At 41.1% G+C, this 21857-nt stretch overlaps 1 protein-coding gene across 1 annotated transcript in view; it reads right to left on the bottom strand.

Moving 5' to 3' along the window:
- SMPX (small muscle protein X-linked) overlaps positions 1–21857 on the bottom strand; it is a 50912-nt gene that overhangs the window by 20785 nt on the left and 8270 nt on the right. Inside the window, exons 3-4 of the mRNA XM_065916502.1 lie at positions 14644–14730; positions 8098–8245 (exon numbers count right to left, since the gene is read on the bottom strand). Coding sequence (XP_065772574.1) covers positions 8111–8245; positions 14644–14730 — 222 coding nt within the window. The 3' untranslated portion in view covers positions 8098–8110. The remainder of the gene's footprint in view (positions 1–8097; positions 8246–14643; positions 14731–21857) is intronic.

Below are 21857 nucleotides of genomic sequence, written 5' to 3' on the forward strand. Positions count from 1 at the left end.
AGCTTCTGTGTGTTTGCTGTAGAGAGGCTCTTAAAGCAACTGTCACGATCAGCTCAAAGGCTCCTCACGTTCACCCTCAAGAGTACTTTACACCCACACAGGCTGTAACAGGGTCTAGAACAAAAGCTTTACCAGGCAGTTTAACAAATGAATAAAACTTTGCAGTTTGGAACCATTGCAAACTCATCTTTATCCTAAGCAATTGGGGAGCAGGAAAAAAAAAAAAGAGCATCACAAATCAAAAGAAATGTGGCTCCACTAGAGAGTGAAAAATCTCAGCATAAAACTATTTCCTTCAAACAAAGTGAATAGAGCATCTGTAATTGGGTCAAAGCAGGGAACATTTCAAAATTGAGGACAAAAAATTTCCAGCAAACCACAGAGAAGACATTTGGAGAAGTTGTTAGGTTTGTTTTTGTTTTTGTTTTAAGTATCATTCTATGTAAAACAATAAATCAGTCCTCTGTCTTCTGGCAGAGGAAAAAGGTTATGAAACCATGATTAAGTCAGACTATGAAAAATAAATCATCTTAATTCCAAAAGCTACAAGCACCACAAAATATTTTTATGATAGAAAAAGACAGATACTATACAATCTCACTTATATGTAGAACCTAAAACATACATTCTCATAGAAAAAGAGGTCAGACATGTTGTTACCAGAGGCAGAAGGTGGAAGGAATAATTAGAGGAAGGTGGCCAAAGGTACAAATTATCGGCTATAAGATAAATATTGGACCGGCCAAAATTTTCATTTGGATTTTTCTGTAACGTCTTATGAAAAAACCTGGACAACGTTTTTGGCAAACCCAATAAATACTAGAGATATAACATACAACATGATGACGATAATTAACAGTGCTGTATGGTATTTAGGAAAGTTGTTAAGAGAGTAAATTGTGAGGTCTCATCACAAGGAGAAAAAATGGTTTTTTTTTTTGTCTTCTTTATTTTCATCATATCTGTATGAGATAATGTGAGCTGAGCCTATTTCTATATCATTTTGCAATATATGTAAATCAAACCATAAAGATGTATGCCTTAAACTTGGCCAGTGATGTATGTCAATTTTTTCTCAGTAAAACTGGAAAAACATTCTTTTGAGAAAATGTGAAGTGGGAAAAGATTCAAAACCATACATATGCTATGAATGATGCTACTTGAGAAAAAAAATTGAAGGAAAACTAGTTCCCATTTATGTATAATTACCCCATCCCAGTTGCTGTGTCTGGATATGCTTTTTAAAATACACCTTCCTAATCCTTCACATCTCCCTAATCCTAAACCCTATGAGGATGGTGCCATTTTCTGCTTTTTATGAAACCAGGAAATAGAGACACAGAGCTCAAAGTTGCAAAAGTAGAAGGTAGTTACCCCAAATCCCATATTGTTAGCAGCTTTAGTTATATTGTATCTCCTATGTAAACCCAGGGGGAAAACTGGAAGGGAAGATATCAATGTGAGTACTATGCTGAATGATAATTTTTTTGGTGAGTACTTTTTATTTCCAAGCTTCTATTATGTTGTGACAGTGTTTATACAAATAGATTTTTTAAATGTATTACATTTTATCATTTGAAATGGCTGATATTTCCATTCAGACATCAGTTGAATAATCTGCCATTTATGTTGATATGGGGTAAGCTTACTCTAAGATGATAAAGGGCATGGTTCTCAAATATGGAGCTGCTAGTATTGATTTGATTGGCTGGTCATTAATTTGAGATCTTTGTTCTTTTTTTTTTTTTAATTAGTTGGAAGCTAATTACTTCACAACATTGCAGTGAGTTTTGTCATACATTGACATGAATCAGCCATAGAGTTACACGTATTCCCCATCCCGGTCCCCCCTCCCACCTCCCTCTCCACCCGATTCCTCTGGGTCTTCCCAGTGCCCCAGGCCCGAGCACTTGTCTCATGCATCTCACCTGGGCTGGTGATCTGTTTCACCATAGATAATATACATGCTGTTCTTTTGAAACATCCCACCCTCACCTTCTCCCACAGAGTTCAAAAGTCTGTTCTGTACTTCTGTGTCTCTTTTTCTGTTTTGCATATAGGGTTATCGTTACCATCTTTCTAAATTCCATATATATGTGTTAGTATGCTTTAATGTTCTTTATCTTTCTGGCTTACTTCACTCTGTATAATGGGCTCCAGTTTCATCCATCTCAATAGAACTGATTCAAATGAATTCTTTTTAACGGCTGAGTAATATTCCATGGTGTATATGTACCACAGCTTCCTTATCCATTCATCTGCTGATGGGCATCTAGGTTGCTCCCATGTCCTGGCTATTATAAACAGTGCTGCGATGAACATTGGGGTGCACATGTCTCTTTCAGATCTGGTTTCCTCGGTGTGTATGCCCAGAAGTGGTATTGCTGGATCGAGATCTTTGTTCTTTTTTTAATGTAGGCATTTACAGCTATTAAATGTAATAGCTCTGATTCGAAGAGCTGACTCATTTGAAAAGACCCTGATGTTGGGAAAGATTGAAGGCAAGAGAAGAGGACGACAGAGGATGAGATGGTTAGATGGCATTACCGACTCAATGGACATGAGTTTGGGTAAACTCTGGGAGTTGGTGATGGACAAGGAGGCTTGATGTACTGCGGTTCATGGGGTCACAAACAGTCAGACATGACTGAGCGACTGAACTGAACTGAACAGCTATTAATTTCCTCTAAACACTGCTTTTGCTGCATGCCACAGTTTGGTGTCTGTTATTTTCATTATCAATTGTCTCAAAGTGTTTTCTAATTTCTCTTGTGATTTCTTCTTTGACTCATTGGTTATTTAAGAGTGTGTTGTTTAAGTTGTACACCTTGTGAATGTCCCAAATTTCCTTCTGTTATTGACTTCTAATTTCATTCCACTGTAGTCTGAGAACATATTTGCCATGATCTCAGTCCTTTCAAATTTACTGATAGTTGTTTTATGGCCTAACATGAAACAAGTCCTGGACATTATGCCATATGTGTGCCTGAAAAGAATATGTACTCTGATGTTGAGGGGGGTGTTCCACTAGTTAGTTTATAGCGTTACTCACATCTTCTATTTCTGCTATAGACTGAATGTCTGTGTCCTCTTGCCCCAAAGTCATATTTTGAAGCATAATCCACTGTATGATATTAGGAGGTGGGGGCTTTGGGAGGTGAAAAAAGTCATGAGGGTGGAGCCCTCATGAATGGAATTAGTGCCCTTATGAAAGAAACCACAGAAAGCTTCCTTGCCCCTTCTACTGTGTGAGAACGCAGGGAGATGGCCATCTGTGAAACAGGAAGCAATTTCTCACCAGATACCACATCTGCTTGTGCCTTGATCTTTGACTTCCCACCCTCTAGAACTGTGAGAAATGAATTTCTATTGTTTATAAAGCACCCAGCCTATGGTATTCTTATATACCGGCCCAAACAAACTGACACAATTTCCTTGTTGATCTTCTGTCTAGTTGTTCTATCCATTGTTGAAAGTAGAGTACTGAAGTTGCATGCTGTTATTGTTCAGTTGTCTACTTCTCCCTTCAATTCTGTTAGTTTTTGTTTCATGTATTTTGTGGGTCTGTTGTTAGGTGCTAAACACACTTCATCAAGTGTCTGAGTACATCAATTTGCCCTTCTGCCAACACTCTCAGAATTAGCCTTTGAATCAGCAAGAATAATTGTGATATGTAATGCTTAACATTTAGGAGTAATGAACGCCTTATGTTCTCCTCCATCAGAGATGGCATCTTTCCGGATGACTGGTTGGTGAATATGTCTTATCTGGACATAGATGTTCTTTGAAAAATAAATACAAAGAACTCTTGAAAATTAAATTATTTTCTTCTGGATTTACATATTTTTCTCCCCCTTTGAGGAAAACGAGCCAATCTTGACATTTTTCCTAATTTTTTTTCAGTTTCCCAGAGGAATAAAATTATAATCAATAAACTAAAGTCAAATTTCTGAGACCTTTACTGATTGTGGACAACAATATTACGTTCAGTCCTTGACAGAAAAGTTAGTCTTACTTTTAAGTAGTAATCTCCCAGAGAGTGCACAGACCTGGAAGGTCTGTAAGAACACATTTCTACAGACTTGCTGTGGTCAGGGCACCAGTAATGAGGCATGTATGCTCAAGATGTATCCAGTGTGCCCCGGCCTTTGAAAAGCTATATCCTAGCATAATAAGATTTAAAAAAATAAAATGAATAGTTTGATAAGGATTGTGACAGCATAAACAGGTGATACCAGAGTTGGGACAAAGTGCTGAATGGAGAAGACGTGCCTCCCCAACAGGGCATGATAATGGCTCTTTTCAAAACTCTAGAATCAAGGCTGGTTGGTCAATGTTGGGTACAGCATAGAGACTAACTTGACACCACGGGGCTGCACGTGGGTGTGCAGGAGTTACAGATCATTCCAATTGACTCCCACTCACTGCCCTACAGCAGTGTTTCTTAAAGTATGGTTCGATGCCCGCTGGGTGACTTTGAAAGACTCCCTGATTCCCAAATGCAAGTGCTTCCCTCAGTTCAGGCCAACTTCCCAAGTGGCTCAGACGGTAAAGAGTCTGCCTACAGTGAGGGAGACCAGAGTTTGATCCCTGGGTCGGGAAGATGCCCTAGAGAAGGGAATGGCAGCCCACTGCAGTATTCTTGCCTGGAGAATCCCCTGGATGGAGGAGCCTGGCGGGCTATAGCCCATGGGGTCGCAAAGAGCCAGACACGACTGAGTGACTTCACTTTCTTTCTTTCTTTCTCTCAGTTCTCACAGGAAAATGGAGATTCATTCCATAGACTTTCAGTTATATGCATGGCCAAAAACTAAGCGGGTTATTAAGAATCACTAAAATTTTGCATTTTTCTAAAACCCTGGTTTTGTCTGCTGTCATCAGAACTGGCTGTCGCACACCACATGGCCATGCTACAATGTCCAACAGAGACGAGGAGTTCCTGCCACTTCAGAAGGACAATTTCTTTCTAGTGCTTCATGGCTCCCAGGGCTTTCAATTGCTGCTATCTTTGTGTTCATTAACATAATTGTAGAACTCTTCTTAGGGTTTATCTTTGTTAATCTTTCTTTTCCTAATTGCTACATTGCTGCTACTTTGATACTTATTTTGTTCCTCTCTAATTCTTTGTTATCACTGAGTTCTTTAACTGCTGGAAAAAGAGAAGAGATGATGTGGGTGGGCTGTAGGACCTTGTTTTGCTCTGCCCTGAAAGTCTAAGAAGTATTGCCCTAGAAGAACTCTTTTGTCTCAGCAGGCTGGCCCACTAATGATGCTCTGGACAACCCCTACACTCAAGAAATTATCTCTGAGCCTCTGTTTAAATCGTTCCATTCCCACCACCTCCTTTCAGTTGTCCCTGATGCCAAATCATTGTGAGTCTCTCCCTCTCGTGAGTCATAACCTCGCTTTGCTCTACTGACTACTAGTCATAGGGGGTCATAAAGCCACCGGATATCTTGAATCACTGAGAGGCTATCTAATTCTTGAATTGTTACCTATCTTTTGAAGTATTTTGTATTTATCTTTCCATTAAAATAAAAGTATCCTGAGAGTACTGACCAAGTTTGACATCTATAGATCTTGTAGAGCAGAATGAAGTGCCCACAGTACAGAAGCTAGTTACAGAGGTTCTTTACTGGGCTCCTGTGGTCTGATCTGAGGGTTGGGAAGGAGCAGAAGTGGACACAGAGTCTATTGGACAACAGCCCTCAGCAATCCTCCAGGTTCCCAGACCCCTATTCGTGAAGTCTGAGGTGGCATCTGCTTCAGCTACAGACAGAAGGCTGACAGTGGCTTTTGACAGTGGACATGGGGTTGGAGATTCCTGATCATGCAACAAACAAGCAGGCATGTGAGCATGAGAGGGCCCTTGGTTTTCAGGCATAGCTGCTGCTCCTTTCTCTTCATCTAACTCCTAGGCTTGCTTAAATCGCTTTCTGGCCACCTTGAATAGCAGCCAGGAAACTCCTGAGATGTACAGAAATGAATATCTGCCTTCCCCTGCCCCAGTCTGTTCCAGTGCGGGTTAGGGCCCCATTTGGGATTCTCCTGTCTTTCTTGGCCTTGACTCAGTATGTGTTGTCCCTTTGTTGCCTGGTTCTGGTTTCTGAGGAGGTTCAGGCCCTAAGTCCTTTGCCATAAGCTGTGATTACTGATCTCTAAATGGCTAGTCACTGGCCTTTATGATTCTTATCCTAAGTGTTTTTTTTAATCAATATTCATGAATAATTCTAGCCATGACACAGGACATGGAAAGAGTCTGAAATCTCACTTAAAAGAAATGCTGATCTTAGCTAGAAGGAGGTGCTCCTCTGTCTTATGTCTAGAATATTATAATAGTTATACCCTAGACTTTGAGCCTTGTGGTTTTCATAGCTTGGCTGTTGTTGTTTTAGTTACTGAGTTGTGTCCAACCCTTTGCGACCCCATGAACTGTAGCCCACCAGGCTCCTCTGTCCATGGGGTTTCCCAGGCAAGAATACTAGTGTGGGTTGCCATTTCCTTCTCTGTGGGATCTTCCAGACCTAAGGATCAAGCCCTTATCTCCTGTAGTGGTAGGCAGATTCTTTACCACTGAGCCACCTGGGAGCCCTCATAGTTTGGTACTGTGGACTTACTCAGTTTTCAGACAATGACCTGTTAGATTAAATCACTGAACAATAATACACAGTGAGGGTAGGTGATGAAGGGGTGGCCCAAAAAGGAGGAAATCAAATCCAACCAGTGAGGAGCTAGATGATGGCTGGTCCAGGGTATTTACTTCTTATGATTCCAGCGAATCAATCAATGTTAAGAAATCCTCTCCCTCCGTGACCATAAACCATGACCATGGAAGTCTCAAAATCTGACAGATTTGCAGAAGAATTGATGAGTCAAAATCAAAACAGCCTACTACCTCTCCTACAAAAATAAAGATCACTCCTTGGCTCAAAACAGTGACTGTCTTCATCAGGGATTCAGATCAACTACCTGGACAGTTTCAGTTTTTATATTCCTAGACAAGTGGGCTTCTCTGAGTGATTTTGCATTATTAGAAATTGTTCAGGAGGGAAGAATCATTAAATCTTCTCTGAGATAATGAAGTAACAAAAAAATGTATCCTGGCTATTGTGGTATGGTTTTGATATTTTATTGAGTTGCTATTGTTCTCCATTACCGTAACCACAGATTCAAGGCTACAGAATCAATCTCACTACTGAATAACACCGCAGGATCCTCTCTGAACTAATTTTAAAACACATTCGTTTGAATCTTCAAAACCAAATTCTTCTGCAACTGGAACTGGGGTTAAATTTAGGTCGACAAGAATTTCATAAAAGCAAAAAACCCTTTAAAGTTTGCATTAAAAATTCACGTGTCTAACTGAACAGCCTTAGTTGGGTGATGATAATAAGTATTACCAAAAGTTCGTTTCACTTCTGGGGGCTTTCTCACAAGAAACTTCTGTTGCTTCATCCCAGACATATTGGAATATTTTATCTCAGCTTGGCAATGGAAGCAGTATTGAGTAAAATGACACTCAGTCATCAGTTCATTTCATCCTGTCGTAGTGAATACCGAGTGTGTATGGCTTCAGATCAGTTCCTGCTTATGTCACTTTCTCCTCATCCAGGTTCCTGGATTTACTGTATGGTCATAGAATCTGTTGTGTTTTGTTCTCACTCCTTTATTCTTTCATATAACTATGCTGAAAACACTGGATACTGTTCTGTTCTTTTGACTTGAAACAGCTCCTCTCTCTCCACTATAAAGGAACCTTATCAGCAGAAGTTACTTGTAAATGCCCTGGTAAGTCAGCATCAGTGAGACACAGTAGCATTGCCATCATCACGTGCGGGACTGTCTCACTAAGAAGGTGACTAGGAAAGGGAAGGCAGGCAAACATCCTCAGTGGCCGTCTGACTGGTCTGGGAATAAGACAGGCCTCAAAGCTTGGTTTACATACCAGAAAACCTTTGTGCCAGAAGCACTGGTCTAACGTGAGAGTGCCAATACTTAGTAAACACTTCTGGAATTCCAGATTTCTTCCGTGGGAGGGTTTCATAAACCATTTTTATAGTGGTCTTTTTGAGACAAAGGAAATAGGTTTTCACTCACTTTTTTCTTCCAACTACTGTTCAGCTTTGGGGACATACTTCAGTTCACTTTTAATGTTCTGGATCTCCGATAGGTTGACCGCAGGTCCTGGAAGTTTCTTAGCTCCTGGAATTGGCTTCTTCTCCTCTTCCAAAGCGGGAGGAGCACCCTAAAGAAAAAATAAAAAGAGAAAGATTTAGCTCACTGAAGAAGACATATGGTCTCTCTGGGTCATGGACATGAAGCTGAAAAAAATTAAAGCAAAAATAACATCAGTGTAATTCTAGCAGACTGACTTTTTCTTGTGCTGTTGTGATCCCCTCAGAGTTTCAAGAAGATCTCGTGCAATTTATAGAGGAATAAAGCTGGAAGAAAAACACAAGTAATTTCCCCATGACTTAGAAAATACGAGAGTACTGTGTCTGATACAGTGTCTGATAACTCATAAAAATTACCACTAGTGAAAAGGATTTATGTTTCCAAGAGAAGCGTCTTACAAAACCAAATTTTATCTAGTGGGAAAGAAACCACCTTGCTGGGGAAAATTGAAGGCAGAAGGAAAAAAGGCAACAGAGGATGAGATGGTTGGATGGCATCACCAATTCAATGTATGTGAACTTGCACAAACTCTGGGAGATGCTGAGGGACAGAAAGCCCGGTGTGCTGCAGTCCATGGGCTCGTGAAGAGTCAGACAGGACTGAGCAACTGAGCGACAGCGAAGAATCCACCTGCCAATGCGGGAGACACAATAGACTCAGATTCAGTCACTGGGTCAGAAGATCCCTTGGAGTAGGAAATGGCAACCCACTCCAGTAATTCTTGCCTGGAGAATCTCATGGATAGAGGAGCCTGGTGGGCTACAATCCATAGGTTCGCAAAGAGTCAGACACAGCTGAGCCACTGAGCATACAGGCACACACACACACACACACACACACACACGTCATAATATCAGAAGATGCTTGAAAGGCAGAGTTTGTAGACTGTTAGTACACAGTCACCTCTAACAATGACTTGGTCCAGGAGTTTTCTGTTTTTTTTTTTGGGGGGGGGGGCACATTGGCTGCCAGCCTTTGTTCCAATGATGTTTCTGGGGTACAGAAACAAACTGAAACTGACATAAGCAAAACCTCTTTACATCTGGATGGGAGAGGATGCAGTGGCAGAGGAGGGCTCTCCCCTCCTACTTTGGAAAGTATTTTACATTTTCTGTTTTTCTGTTGTGGCTTTAGATCAGGAGCAAATTCTATACTTGTTTTGGTGGCTCCTCCAACTACTGGTAGGGCTTCCCTGATAGCTCACTTAGTAAAGAATCCACCAGCAATGCAGGAGACCCCAGTTCGATTCCTGGGTTGGGAAGATTGACTGGAGAAGGGATAGGCTACCCACTCCAGTATTCTTGGGCTTCCCTTGTGGCTCAGCTGGTAAAGAATCAGCCTGCAATGTGGGAGACCTGGGCTCGATCCCTGGGATGGGAAGATCCCCTGGAGAAGGGAAAGACTACCCACTCCAGTATTCTGGCCTGGAGAATTCCATGGACTGTATAATCTATGGGGTCGCGAAGAATTGGACACGACTGTGTGACGTTCACTTTCACCAGTTACTGGTACAGAAGCTCACAGGCACACTTGTGGATAGCTGTTTAGCTGATTAATCCCGAAAATGTCCCATCGTGACAAATCTATGCCTCTTTGTACATACACCAAACATACAGATTAACAGGGGCTGTGAAGCAGTAAGATCCATTGCTGCTCGTCGCTCCTAGGACCCCGACCAAGTAGTGCAGGTGGTTGCTGGTTAGCTCCTTCCTCCTATTTGCTAGCGGTGAGGTGCCTAGTCTCCGGGGCCCTGGACTGGAGGTGTTGGAGGAACATTTGATCTCTGTGGCAGCCACGAGAGCACGCCTCTCGGATCAGTTTCCTGCAGGGAGGATAATTGAATGACAGCCCCAGCTGCTTTGCCCTGAGACCCGCCCATCACCGTGCTGAGGTCACACTTCCCACGGCTGCTCATGGCCAATTGCTGAGCGTCATAGGATCCGAAGGCGGGCTTGCTTCTGGGAGACCTGGGCCTCCTCTGGGAAGGACTCGAGAATTTTCCTGAGAACAGCACTGTTGCCTAGGTCACTTCAGCCCCACTCTCCGCCCCACGAATCTTCATCTGCATCACGGTCTCAAGTTTCTCACGACCGTCTCATGTTTCCTGACAAGTGTTTTCCCCAGTAAATATTTTGCCCGTCAAATCTCCTCTTTGGGTCTGCTTCTTGGAGGACCAGACTAACACAGGCTCTCTGTGAGCCTGGCAGAGCTCCACCTGCTGGGCCAGCAACTGAGTGAACCGGTTCAGTTATGGGGAAAAGAATAAGAAAGTGCATGCTTGTCTCAGGTTCCAGCCCTGCGCCGTACGTGTGCCAGCCACGGATCCACAAGTGTGCCAGTCCTGTAACTCGGGTAGTAAAGCCCATGCTGCACTTTAGCCCCCATCGGGCTCCTACATCTGGTTCTCGAATGGTCTGAACCCTAAAGGGAAAGAGAAGAAAGCTTCCCAGACTTCAGCCACTTACGTGGTGCATGTACAGAAACGCTTTTAAATTGTTTATTTAAAGGGCTGAGTAGAAATATAAAATAGTGAGGTGCTTGTCTTCTCCTATAGGCTAGTGGTTTTTCCTCTGGTCATTTTTTTGGATTCTGGCACAGTGCTAATGAAATAGCTAACGTTTCACCCATACGAAATGATAGAGTCATGCAACATCAACTCTACCTTTGTAAATACCTGCAGAATGTTGTTTCCCCGAGTCTTTGGACAGAGCCATAGGCTCAGCTTCCTTGTATCCTTTGCACACATCCATCATTTATAAATGCAGATTTAGAAGCAGTAGATAAAACTGTTAAAGCTCCACCTGGAGGACAAGGTATTCTGAAACCTTCTTCCTTAGGCTTTTGAAAAGAACTTTTTAACAAGACTGTAAGGTGTTCTTTTTAGAAAATATATGTGTAGTGGTGAGATGAAAAATGTCTCCTCACTTATAAACATTCCCATGGTTGTTAGGTGGATAGAGCTTAATACAGAAGCATGAAGGAGAAAAATATTTCTAATTCCTTCTGTTAAGTTCTCAGATGAGTCACACTTTCTAATTTCAAAATGTGCTATATTACCACAATTAACACCTAAAGCCGATGTGTTCAGTTATGTGTCTGGGTGCAAAGATTTATTGTGTGAACATACACAGTTAAAGGATGAAAATATTGGACATTAGGCATTTTCCTGTAAATTTATTAAAACCTCAGTGCACTGTGATTTTTATTTATCAAGGTAAAACTTTTAGCTCTTGATTTGGTAGGCTCACAAACAATGGAAAGTTATAAGTGGATATATTTAAGAAGTAGGTTTTAAGACACTGACTCAGGAAGGGGTTAGTAGTGGAAGTTGAATCTTCTCTCATCTTTTAAAAAATAATGCGAGTCAGATTCCATTTTTTTCTATGAATTTGTTATCATAAGAATTATAATACATTAAGGCATGAACAGGCAGGGTCCAGATGGCGCCATTTGGCTGAGTACGCTCTCTTTTCTTTCGTAAGTAGATATTTGAATTGAGAAAGAACATGGAAGACATTCTTTGGTTTTAGATAAAACTTGAGAGACAGCTTATCAACCTCCATGCCAGTCCCAGTTTCAGGAATGGCTATTGTCAAACAGAAATGTCCCTTTTGGGGGTAACAGAGTATTTGTAAAATCAAGCAAAATGATGAACCATCTTCCAGCTATCTCACCTTCCTCTTCCTCTTTACTGCCAGATGCCCTAACTGAGTTTTCCCCTAAATTCTCTTCTGTACAACACTACAGTCGGATGTGCTCATTACGCTCAACCACTGAAGACCGAATAATAACGGCAAGCACACTACTAACACATTGAAGCCTCACGTCAATCTTCAATCCACAACCATTATTATCCCTGCTCTGCAGTTGAGGAAACTGAGGCACAAGACTGGGGGGAGGGGTAAGAAACTTGCCCATGGCCTCACAGCTAGAAAGTAGTGAGACCAGAATTCAATAGTGTGTCTGCATCTTGTAAAGAGACCAGGTGGAGGGGGAAATAATGAACAGAAAATCCCAATATGCTACTTTGTGGCTTGATAATGATGGAATTTGAGTCAAAAGTAAGATTTGGGAGACAGAGTAGGGGCTTGTCAGTATCCTTCAGATCACTTTAATCAAGCAGCTGCATTGTCTTAGGCAAAAGACCAGCCCAGCTTCTTAAGATCTGGTTGTAAAGCTTCTGTGTCAGGCACACGCCAAGCTCTGGCTTCCTGCTAGGGTCCCTCCTCTTCTTTACATCTGAGGTGGTGGCAGGATTGAGATGGGGGAGTTCCTGGCTGTGACCGAGGTGGCCTGTTCTGTTCAGGGATAGTATATTATGCCCTCGACTTTAGACAGTAGTTATCTTAATGCAAAGCTAGGCAATGAATCCCAAATCTAAGAAAGTGAGCAATTCCAAGGCTTTAAACTGGATAGTAGTAGAAAAAGCGGGGCTGTACAGGCTAGTTGAATTCAGATTCCATCATCCCATTCAAACTATGTGACAAAAGGTGGCTCGGGCCTTGTAGCCAAGCCAAGCACCTAACTGTTCCCCTGCAATACTGTTTTCATGAGACCCTTACTCCAATGTTCAGCCCAGATACCACCCCTCCCGAAGATCCCACAAGCTCTTACAATAAGGGATACCACCCTTCGCCAGCCTCCCGATCCATGAGCCCCACGAAAAAGATGTAGCTCAACTCAGGAAACATTCCTGGGGTCTCCGGATCTCTGTGGATACCTCGCTCCCTCTATCCCACAAAGCATGTCAGTTGGTCATTTGTTTATATGGTTGGTCATAAAATAGGTTTTCACAACCCAGGCTGTTATCAGGCTTTAGCTATTTCGGAATGTGCTGGAACCATCAGACTGGATACAAGGCAAGAGTAAAAGCAGATTTCCTAACTGGGACACTCATGTGGAGAGAGTACCAGCTGTAAAGGAGTGAGGGCCATGTCTACCACAGAGGAAGATGAGGGGCAAGCCTCCAAAACAGTCATATCAGTCAATTTAGTGAGAAAAGAGAGTCAAGCTACCTTACAACTGATCGCCAGACACAGTGACAGACACAGCTTAGGAGGAAGCACAGGAAGAAAACCGAATTAATTAAGAAATTAAGAAAAACGGATGAATGGAGATGTGGGAAGAATGCCTTTCTACCCTCCCTTCCACCTCCCTGGGCTATTTTCTTACAACATGCAAAATAATAGGCCCAGGAGTCCTTCATAAAAATTGGATAATTCAGCCAGTCAGTGAACAGTCATTTACTGAATACCTGCTAGGTTATGCCATATCCATTGTATCACTGACTCTTTCCTCAGAGACCCTTGGAGAAATGCGGGGGATCGTATTTTGCAAACAGAGGTTCAAAAGGAGAGTTCACAATCATAAGCATTAGCAGCAGCAGAGCTCGAAATTATCTACCATTAAATCAGAGTAGGGCTGGATTTTTTCAGCTTTTATGTTCAAAATGTTACTCATCAAGGGTGACTGAAATTCCAGAACTTAGTGATGTCACTCAAAGATTCTATCTCCTTTCAAAAATTATCTTTCTCTTTATAGGGGGCTGGAACCACTAACTTAGGACCACATCAGTAATTATTTATGAGAAAGAAAAAGGTTAAATGCAGGATAACCAAAGTTTTATTAAGAAATTTTGAAATGCTGATTCTTTTGGACCAAATACTAAAAAGGTCACCTACAAAAGTTTAAAGAAGTCTTTTCATTTTTTAAAAAATAAAATACAGTTTTCAGTGTTCTGTGACTTTATTTATTGCTCCAAGACCTTAACTTTTTTTCAGACTCAGACCTTCCAAGTTTCATCAGTAGAGTCACAATTGAGGAAAGATATAAACATTTGGATGGGGAACTATTCTCTATTATTTGTACCCATGATGCATTTTAGCCTCCATTTTAGAAGACTGCGTATTTGAATTTGGAGGAAAGGTAAAGAATTGGAGGGGGGGGGAAGTACAGAAATTGATAGACTCCTTTGCAAATTTCTTTTTTCAAAGGAAGTATCCAGGGATTGGGGCTTTCTGTTTGAATCCACAAGTAATTTAATGTGCTTATTACCTGCATTCCCATTGGGGTTCATCGCTCATCAGAAGCTGTACTAAGTGTATCCTGCTCAATTCAGTAAAAGCTTTGGAGTGAAAACTTACCAAGCTCGTGACTACTACTGAACCAAGAGCATCTGAGAGGTTCCACTTCCCCCTACATATACACATACACAGACACACACACACACACAAGCAGACACACAAGCTGACATACACAATGAATAAATAAACTAGATGCCAAACTCAGCATCTTCAAGTACCTGGGCCAGGCACTTAGAGTCAGCTGAAGGGAAGTGAGGGGCAGTGTGTTTCAGTGGCGGACTCCTCCTCCTCCTGGAAAGTGGCCCTCGCCTTGCCCCTGGGCCCTGGCTAGTCAGGATATTGGAGGAGAAAGATGGTACTGAGTTGCCAGCTCAATTTTCCTCACCTCCTCCATTTCCGGAGTACATTCTTTTCTTCTGGGGGGTTGCCCAGCTCCTGGCCGAAAGGCTCCCATTGGGATATTGATATTTGCCTAAAAGAGAAAGCAGGGAAGATTTCGCTTAAGAGAAATAAGAAACGGCAATAACATTCTGAGACGGTAATCATTGTCAGGCAAAACAAATCTGAAAAGTACATCTTTAAAGCTTTTCACCTCCAGAAAATTGCTATAATGACAGTACAAAAATATGCAAAGGATAATTTGACTTCCATTTATTCCACATTTGTGGTACTCATCCTTAGGTCTGTGCAGTGATTTCATAGCTCCCTACTGGCTGAAAGAATTGGAAGACAGTTTGTTCTGGCTGTTGCCCTCCTGTGGTGCTTAATATTTTCTGCTCTCTGGGATGAGGAAGGAACACATAATTCTAGGAGAGGAGGCAATGGCATTTGCACAAACCATCCCACACCTTAGTCCTCCTTCAGCTGCCTTCAGATTTACCACAGGAGGAGGGCAATGACACCTCCTAAACCACCTCCTCCTTCCCATAACGTCCTATGGCTATTCTCACACTTCCTTAGGTCTCTGTAATTGACACTCTTTTACCTTCTCCCTGACACACCACTGTGTGGATCATGAGGAAAGTCCTGGAAAGTCAAGTTCATTGGTATCACAGTTCATAGATTCTTCTCCTTCAAGATGACATACTAATTTCCATCCATTAGTAAAAATAAAATACCTTCTAGAACACACTAAATATGCTAAACATTAAATTATGTAAGGAAAATAAATGACTCAGTAATTCAGACTTGGGAAAAAGAATATGTAAATTTGAATTTTGTGCATATTTCATCTGTTATCAAAAGGCAAGAATGTTTAATGTAGACCAAAAACATCTTTACCCAGGAGTATCACTCATATAAAACAAGCATTAAGACTCTTCTTTAAGGCAGAATGTATTTTTTTCCACTTGAGATAAAAGTGTTGCCTTATGAGTAATTGGATATGTGGGCTTGAAAAATTGAAGTTGCACTTTGATGTTATGAATGAAAATGATGCCTGAGCAAAGGGACCAAAATATTTTGTTACCTTATGATTCAATTTAGACAATTTTGGTACCACAGCAAACAGAGTCATTAGGAAGTGTGGTATTTGAAACTACCTGATATGAGTTCTGTTGCCAGGGAAATGTTTAACTCAAGACACAGAAAGTATCCAATGTCCATGTTCATGCAACATGGAGGATCTGTATTCTGTTCTGTGTGACTTTTTCCACATAGAGGCTTTACAACTTTCTTCCCTACTAGAATAAGGATGATCCCACAGAAAAGAAACAGATTAAAAGTGTTTGTGGTACATATCCAGGGAGGTCCATCACCTTTCCTAGGGCAAAAACATGCCAAGAAATATTTGGAGTCAGTATGTATCAAATATGTTCAAATATAATCACAACACAATTTTAGAGGGAAGCATTTTGCAAATACTAAGGCTGAGCCTTCTATGCTATTTCTCTGATTACTGGAAACATCGGGTGACCTTAAGAGGGAGGAGGGGGAGCATAAGACAAGGGGGAAAGTATGTCTTATATGGTGGCAAATATGGTAGCATACTTCATGAATTCCAAAATGCACCTCTTTTAATATCTCTGAAATCAGAGTGCCTTACAGGCAATGGTATCTTAATTTTTAATAGGTGCATTGGTTTTATTTCTTAGCAAGACATAAAATACTGGTGTTTTACAATAGACAGTGTCTTAGATTGGTTGAAATATCATTATGGTCCTGAAATAAGATCAAAACAATGTAAACAAGACTCACTGCGAATGATATATATTGAACCAATAACTTTCCATTACTATAGTTTGGGTGAAACAGGGGAAAAGTTGATATAGGGGTTATTTGGAAAAAAGTTAACTGGCTAAAAGTTTAATTAGATCACCACCATCCTTACCCATTTATTAAGCATCTACAGAGGGCATATTCCTAATAGGAAGTTCAAGTTAGCATATTGTTTCTGAAATATAAGATTAGTAAGCTAACCCATTTAATCAAGTGTGTATACTCTACGGTAGGTTGTGGTTTTCAGTAACGGAACATGTAAAAATCATCCAGGATAATGCATTTAGTAAAGCACATGGTCAGGAAATGCCACCTTTTCTTGCTCAAAGGTTGATTTTAGCAATGCATGTGGCCTCTCCATGGTCCATGGGTGGCCTATGGTAGTAAAAAAGAGCTCACTGCTAGGAGTGGCTACAGCTACTCTCTGCTTGGAAAAGTGACAACTGCTCTGAGTCACATCTTTCCCATTTGTTTAATATGAATATTAGGCTTCATTGATAGTGAAAGAAAGTGAAGTCGTTCAGTCATGTCCAACTCTTTCAACCCGGTGGACTGTAGCCCACCAGGCTCCTCCGTCCATGGGATTTTCCAGGCAAGAGTACTGGAGTGGGTTGCCATTTCCTTCCTCAGGAGATCTTCCCAACCCAGGGATTGAACCTGGGTCTCTCGCATTGTAGGCAGACGCTTTACTGTCTGAGCCACTTTTCAAACCTCTTGTTCATGGAAACCTTCTTTTAAGAAAAGCATGGTGAGACTATCTAAAATGCAGACTCAGTGGAGATGGACCTGCTCTGGCCAAGGTGATGGGGCGCCCAGATCCCACCTCCTTCCCCCAAGCCCTGGGCCATGAGCAGTTCCAAGGAACTTGGGGCCCAATCTGACAACCATTGAAAGAGATCATCCTTCAGTGGATGAGTGTTGATGTACATTTAAAGTGTTCACTCTGCCCATGGTTAAGATGTCTGTAATTTACTTTTAACCACTTTAGCATAGACAGTGTGATATTTTATATACACAGATTGATTTAAACTGCAGTTGTAGGGAACTCCATTGCTCTAACTGGGAGTTCATCTTCCTGGGGTGGTTAGGTGATAAAATATCACTAAGACCGCATTCTTCAGACTGCTGCTTCAAGTGTTTTCTGTTAGCCTCATCTCCACCAATGCCTGAGACTTTAATGTTTGCAGAAAAAATAGGTGAGATAATGAAATGAATGTTAGAAATGGCTTCTCTTGATGAAGGTGGAGGAGGTTAAGATATGTAGAGGGGTTAAAATATTTGCGAGAACTTTCCCACACTGCTGAACAGAGTGTAAGAATCTGATGCCTATAGCTTGGCATCTTCAGATTCAGAGCTCAGAAGGATGATCCCCAGATGGGCCTGTCTCCAGCCATTGATAATGAGGAATTCCAGCTTACAGCTGCCAGCCTGGGGCAACAGAATCCCCACAGGAATCTTTTATGCAAACTGGCAGTCACCCAGAGCACTTAAAGGGACAAGAGGTGAGGCTTCATCCAGCTCACAGACAGACTCTGCAGATGGTTTCTGCTTGTTTGCTAACAAATATGTGTTAACAAAGTGGCAGAGTTGGGTTGGGACTAACTTTCACCTTAACCTGGTGGTGATATTGTGGAACAGTGACTGCCTCTCCCCCCACCTCCACCAACTGCCATGTTCACCCCAAACCCCAAGATTTAGCCTAGGTTGTCGCCACACTTTCATCCTTACCACAAACTTCTGAGGTTCAGGCTGTCATCTTCATTTTATTCACAAAGAAACTGAGCCTCACAGAGGTTAGGTGACATACTCAGTGTCACTCAAACAATTCAAAGAAAAGCCAAGATTCCAGATCCACATTCCCTGACCTTAGGGACAGACTTTTTCACTCTATCAAACTCCTCTCCAAAGAGCTCTTTTCACTTGACCAAAGTTAACTCTAACCACTCTCACTTTCTCTAAACCGGCTCTAAAACTGCAAACTCACATCTTGAGAATGGCCTTGGAAAAGGGGCACACAAATGGATAATTCTAGAATAGGTGTCAAAAGAACACTGAAAAATGAGCCATTAATTAACTGGCTTGATGCTTTTTCATCTTTAAGGCGTCACTCAAAAAACCAGGAACCTAAATGGGTTTTTTGACAGGAAATATTGACAGAGATCCACAGCAGCCTATGAACATGACAAGTATCCAGTTGTTAACATACACACAAAGGGAATGTCGACAGAGTGCTTTGTAAATGATTAGAGATGATTCATTAATATAATTGTAGGGCGGTGATATCTGAGTGACAAATTATAGACTAAATTAGAGCCATAGGAAAATTCCTTATAATTTTAATTTCATAGAAATGTATAGACCTCTAGCTCTGTTTTTATTCCATCGGTGGGAGAATTGTGTCATGTTCCCATTTCTTTCAGTGTCCTGCTCTGTTTGAACACAAACAAAAAACCTTCTCAATGATTTGATTTTTCCATCTGCAAATCGAGCATCGTATTTACTACTCAAAATGAGTTTGGAATATGAGCTACATTTTTATGAAAGAGTAAATAAACACAGAAATCAATGACCTTGGGTTGATATATATAAGGTTGGACTTCCTTCTTTATATAGATTCTGCATAAGTGTAAAGGAAGTGGGCTTTTATTTTTCTTTTGTAACACATTCTCTAGCATTTTTTCCGTCCTTGAGATGCATTCATCTTAGATATTTTTAAATATGCCTCTGACGCAGCAGACCCAGTGCATCACTTTCCCAAGCTATACATAATTTGTTACATCCTCAAAGTTGGGAATGGAAAAAATCTACTAGATCATCTTTTGCCAGAATAGGATACAGTTCCCTGATAATAGACCTATCTGATGTGAAATGAATACTACACTTGAGCTCACCAGGTAAAGAAAAGCAGAAAGAATTCCCTGTAAGTTAATTCCACCAGTCCCTTAATTATTTGTATTGTTCTCCTGCTTGGCTCTGGGCTTTGAGCCCGAGAATTCTGGAAACAATATTCCCTCCAAAGCCACTCCTGTGTGACTTACAATGCAATGACATCTTTACCCAGTGGGTTGGGTTCTGATCGCTGCCAGCCACTGAGTACTGACAATCCCACTCCACTTTGCTTTCCAGAGCCATTGTCCTCTGATATCCCCCTCCTTTTGGTCCCCACTCCATTTCTCTTTTTAGTGTTCAGGATTTTGGAGTTTCCTCCCATTGCATATTTGTTTCAGATGACTCCCTATGGGTTCTATCTTTCATTTTCAGAAGTTTCCAGCAGCTCCTGCCAGAATCTATAGCATCCCCCATGCCTTTCTCCCATCCCGCGTGTAGAAGAACCCCTACAGGGTTGCATTTTGCAGTATTTCTTCCTGCGCTTTCCTATTCTTACATCCTAGTCTTTCTCTGAATGGAGCAGGGTATGGCATTTTGAGATTTCTAGCATCTTCACAGAAGAATTTCAGAGAGTTGTGTTTTTCCTATATCTAACTAAAAACTAAGATTTCTTATTTAATATATTAGCCCAGATTAGGAAGACAGACACACACACACACACACACACACCAACTAAAATATATTCAACCTGTTTTAAAATAAAATTCTATATCACTGGAATACATAACTTCTTTGTCTGTAGGGATTCTTGAAATGTGAAATGGCTTCAGAATACACAAAACTTTCCCACTCAACACCATTTTGAGAAACTCCCACTCAGCCCCAGTTCTTCACCCATGATGTTTCATATTGAAAGGTTTTTTTTTCCCCCTCTGTTCTCAACACTTTTTGTTCTCTTCAATAATTTCCTGAGTGACTCAACCGTAGTCTTGTCATCCAGGGAAAAGCAGATTTCAAGAATGTACTGTACAGCTATTAAGATAATGTGTACAATTGGTTGGAGGTAGGTTGTTTCTGATGTACTTGTGAATGTCAACCTCAAAAAATGACATCTTTTAGTCAGGATATGGCTGCTTGCCTCATGTCACCAATATGGAACCCTGGGCAGAGCAGCAAAGATCACCAGCTGGAAGTAGCTCTAGAGTCAAATTGCTCCATTTCAAGTTCTGACTGCACTTCAAAGAAACCAGCATTGGAAATCATAAACAATAGATTACAGTGGTTTACAAAAGAAAGAAACAGTAGATCCAAGGTCAAAAGAAAAATGTGGTAAAAGAAAATTCATTTTTTCTCTTTTACAATTTTAAATAAAATAGTAAAGAAAGATGTGTATCATCATTATTATTTTTAGCTTTCATAAATGTATTTGATTAACTGACAAACCATGGGTGATGATAGTCTCTTCCTTTGTACCAAGGACTGTCATATACCTGAAATCTTTTTTTAAACTGAAAATTGTAAATGGGATTAGAGTCCCTAACACCTGTCTGTAATTATTTTTGTCGGGCTGTTTTCTTCTTCCATGGAGCCCTTATGCCCTGGGCAATGGAGAGTGGAAGAACAATGGTAACAGATGGGGAAAGAAAAGAAGTGCTAAAACTAGGGGCATCAAGATATTCTGTTCTACACATGGATTGGGTGACAATGGAAACTTCCCATGGTAAGAGGCCACACACTAACTAATGATGCAAGGCTTATATAATCATTCCTCTAAATTGTATGATAAAGAAGTTAGGTCTAGTTTCACAAGCAGCTTGATTAAATCAGTTAAGCAGAGCGGTGGGATTCAGTGGCCATGGTCATTTGTATTTCCAGACCACGTTTGTCACTGAGTCACTATACTTTGTACTTTTCACTCCTAGCCAACTTACATGTAAGGTGACTTTAATCAGTGTAAACTGCTAGCTGTTTCTGCTGAAATGCTGACAGCCGTTCTGCATGTCAGCTGAGGGCTTTAAAAGGGAGGCTTCAGCATCTATAAAATGATAATTCTCTCTCAAGTAGCCTTGGTCAGTATGATTACCCTTTAGATGGTCTGCTCCCACTCCTCCACCCTTATTCCGTGTACCGAGGTGGAGATGGTAAGCAGTGAGACTGGACAGTTTTGCAAGGTGGTTCCTGACACGGGCTTTGGGATCAAGCAAGTGGGGTTCAGCTCCTGACTCTTCTACTCACGTGCTGTGTGATCCTGAGTGAGTTCTTTTGCTTCTCCAAACCTTTCATTATAATCCATGGAAATCCCATTGCATTGTGCCAAGTCCATAGTAAACCCAGAAGAAACTGTGACTATTATTATCATCCTAATAATAAACCTTAGAAATTAGTCTCAAGAAGTTCATAGATCATATGGTAGTTCTATTTTTAGTTTTTTGAGGAACCTCCATACTGTCCTTTTAATAATTGAAATATCTGTAATGTTATCCTTTATGGTATCTGTAACAGTCAAGATCAAATTGTGAAAGGTAATAGTTATTGCTATTTTAAGCTAATAGG

This window comes from Muntiacus reevesi, chromosome X, assembly GCF_963930625.1.
Source record: "Muntiacus reevesi chromosome X, mMunRee1.1, whole genome shotgun sequence".
NCBI lineage: Eukaryota > Metazoa > Chordata > Mammalia > Artiodactyla > Cervidae > Muntiacus > Muntiacus reevesi.